We start from the raw sequence: 3,322 nt of genomic DNA, 5'->3' as shown, positions 1-3,322 counted from the left end.
ACCTACCACCAACTTCGCGTCTCTTAGTAGATCTAAGAATGAGGAATTTTCTTTCCTATATAACGCTTACTTCAACTAGGTCGGCATATGATGTCGCTCTCAGTACAAAGTGATCAACTCAAGAAAACGCCCGCAATCATTCCTAGGGACAGCAATAAAAGACAGGCGAACAAAACGTAATACATATAGATTTATTTAAATATTTCGTCAACTTGAAACAATGTAGTTCAGGTCTTCAGGACTTCGAGTATAAAAGGCTAAAAACAGACACTCTCGAACGCATACTTTGAAACTAGCGGAGTTTCGGCATTGCTCAGGGCAGTGTCGTAAGTTGCGGAATAAAAAGATACCCTCGATAATACTTTGTCTACCTAACTAGCGTTCACCTCAGGCGCTCTTGGCACGGCCAAGAGTGTAAGTGAGGGGAGCGTGAGAGAGGGCAAAGGAGACTGGAGCGGCTTGGAAGGACACTGGAGAGGCGTGCACTGCGTGAACCACTGGCGTGGCGCGCACAGCGTGCACAACTGGAGCAGCGTTGACGGCGTGCACGGCGACAGGGGCCTTGACGGCGACTGGAGCTGGGCCCTCAATGGCGGAAGAGATGTACTGGGCGCCGGCTGGGTTAGAGGTCTTGGTGCCTGGCTCGTTGGTCTCGATGGTGGCGCGGAAACCGGCGGCGTCGGCGACGTACTTGACGGTTCGGGTCAGGCCGGTGGCGTCGGTGTAGGTGTAGGATCCGACCTTGCCATTGCTAGAGTCACCGGTCTCTTCCTGGAAGCTGCGGGTACCAAACTCGTCGGTGTTGTCGTAGCTGAAGCTGTATGGCTGGGGTGGCTGCAGAGAAGCGGAGAAGGATATGTGGTTTCCGTTTTCTTCGTTTTATTGCTAGTTTGAATGACGACAATTGTATCAGGTTATGAAAGAAAATGTTCGATTGACGCTTTATCTTGACATAGATACGTTATTAAAACGTAGACGCCCGAACTTTGTTATATCCCTCTCCAGTTTTGCACCACGCAATGAATATAAGTGGATATGCCATATCGCTTGAGGGGAATCCTCACGGACAATTTCTCAATGACGTTGTACCAATAATGATACATTTTTTTGACGTAACATTTTTTTTTACCATGGCGAATTGTGCTTAATTATTCTCCAAATACTTTTTACCGAAAGATTTCGTGGTTTAATTTTTGCCTGCCTATAGTATAAACTTTAGTTCGCTAGATAGTTATTTATGAAATTTTTGCTATTCTTATTGCAGTCTGTTTTAGCGTAGGGCTTTGTAACGTGATGCAATTATGTTTATAATTTTCAGCTGCGACAACGGTCGTGCTGCGAAACTGCGTGATGGAACTTCCACTGCTCATCATCGAAACTCTAAATCGAATGCATACTCTAACCCCGTGAAAGCAATTAGCTGATACTAAGTAACTTAAATAAAATAAATATTTTTTTTACTTATCTCTCTGTAAGACGAAAACCCCCCAACCAAAGAAGTGAGCGTGGTTTGTTTGATAGAGCTTAAATATCTAGATGGTAACATAAGCTCGAATTTGACTTTCACCGCCACGCTACAAAAGGGGAAGCTGTTATGATAAGCATGGAAAGGGAATAAATGCATGTGCACACTACTTACTACGCAAACAAAGAGGGGAAAACGACTAGCACAGGCAAGTAAATAGGAAATTAAGAGCTAAGAAGGAGAGTGGAGAGTTGCTATAGGTTGAAGATACTATTGGAGCTTGCATTGAACTAGTAAGTAGAAACTACCAGAGCACGCTGGATTATAAATACGTCTGATGCTTACGTATTGCTCAACAACTCCAGCAGCCGCGTAGGCGAAGAGACAGCAGACAAGCACCTGAAACAAGAATGTTGGCGCTTTAAGGACTGCGTAAGACATCCTGAGAAACAAAGGGTGCTATATTGTGAATCCTTAAACGTACCTTAGCGAACATGTTGCGATATAGATTACTGTACTTTTGGCAAAACAAAAAAAAGAAAAAAGAACAGGACCAGTCTTTCTTGGCAGTAGGTTTTATACCTCGACTGAAACTACCAATGCGCACGTCTGTGCTCTGTACGACTAATGGGTATCGAGTGAACGGCACTTTTATATTGCGAGGCTTCGCACGCGAACATTGCCATTTCCGACGGAGGAGGTTAAACGGAAAGCCACTCAATGCGGATCTTCAGACCAAATTGCATGGACTCGCTGACTTTAACGCTGTCCTCACCGGCGCATAATTAACTTTTTTTTTCCCGGTGCAGCTATCGAACTGGATCTAAAAAAGAAAGAAAAACGAACTCTGATCTCGCCATACGTTTTTGTCTACGAACGAGAAAAAAAAACCTGAATTTTGTAACTGTCGCCGCGAAGCGTTTTTTTGTCTCTCTCTCTCACTCGTTAGCTATGGGATACACTGGACCTTGAAGCACGGCACTTAATAAATGCACTTAGGGTGATTCCCCTCAAGGCATCTGGAAGTTGAAGGTTAGTTGTTAAAGCGGTTCAACGGGTAGCTCGTGAAGAGGATGCGAGATAAGTCCCTGTTCCTAATGTTCGGTATAAAAAACTGTAACAAAAATTGATTTTTTTTTTGACGGCCGCTTGTTTGTGTTGCCCTTTATGCAAAAATAATTTAGAGTTCAGGTAATATGGAACATAAATATTCTACTGTACTCATTTCTTCTGCGTATACTCAGCGTTCTTGTCATTATAATCTTCTGTGATGGGTCGTTTCACAGCGAGAACGTTGTGATGGAGGAGTATGATATTTAGTTGCTAATGCTGAGAGTTTTCTCAATTTCATCGAAAGCTAATTGTCCCGAGACGTGGAACGTATTAAAATGGAGCCCAGGATTTGAGACTAGTTTGTGCACATATTTTTTGGATCCACACAATTTCCTCCTCGGTATTTTTAGGCTTGTGTACATTATTAAAAACGACAGAATTATGAGCAATAGGATGGCCATATTGACAAAAAAAAAACTCAGATTTAGGGGTACATTTAAGGCAGCATCACAAATCTGGTATTTTGTTTTTCCCTCTGTACAATAGGGGTAGCCATATTGACAAATATATATATATATATATATATATATATATATATATATATAAACAACGCTCGGAAGGCACTCCCGAGCATTATATATATATATATATATATATTTATATATATATATTGGTATTGTTATGTACCATATTATTGCCTGCCCATTGATATTTGTGTTAAGGTGGGAATTATTGCATATTTTCTTCTCGTTTCGTCGTTGCCTCCTGCCAACTTGTCAGCCCTGCTTGGTTCAAACGGCAATT

At 42.1% G+C, this 3,322-nt stretch overlaps 1 protein-coding gene across 1 annotated transcript; it reads right to left on the bottom strand.

Annotated features, from left to right (window-relative positions):
• Nucleotides 1-264: 264 nt before the first annotated feature.
• Nucleotides 265-2,085, bottom strand: LOC115326703 (cuticle protein 16.8-like). Its single transcript, XM_029987612.2, has 3 exons — nucleotides 1,950-2,085; nucleotides 1,811-1,864; nucleotides 265-834 (listed from the first exon to the last, which is right to left on the bottom strand). Exons 1-3 carry the CDS (start codon nucleotides 1,959-1,961, stop codon nucleotides 388-390), a joined length of 513 nt encoding a protein of 170 aa, XP_029843472.2. The 5' UTR covers nucleotides 1,962-2,085; the 3' UTR covers nucleotides 265-387.
• Between the last annotated feature and the right edge of the window lie 1,237 nt (nucleotides 2,086-3,322).

Source organism: Ixodes scapularis, unplaced genomic scaffold, assembly GCF_016920785.2.
Source record: "Ixodes scapularis isolate PalLabHiFi unplaced genomic scaffold, ASM1692078v2 PGA_scaffold5__190_contigs__length_132052651, whole genome shotgun sequence".
Classification (NCBI taxonomy): Eukaryota; Metazoa; Arthropoda; class Arachnida; order Ixodida; family Ixodidae; genus Ixodes; species Ixodes scapularis.
This window is presented reverse-complemented; position numbering and strand designations above follow the sequence as displayed.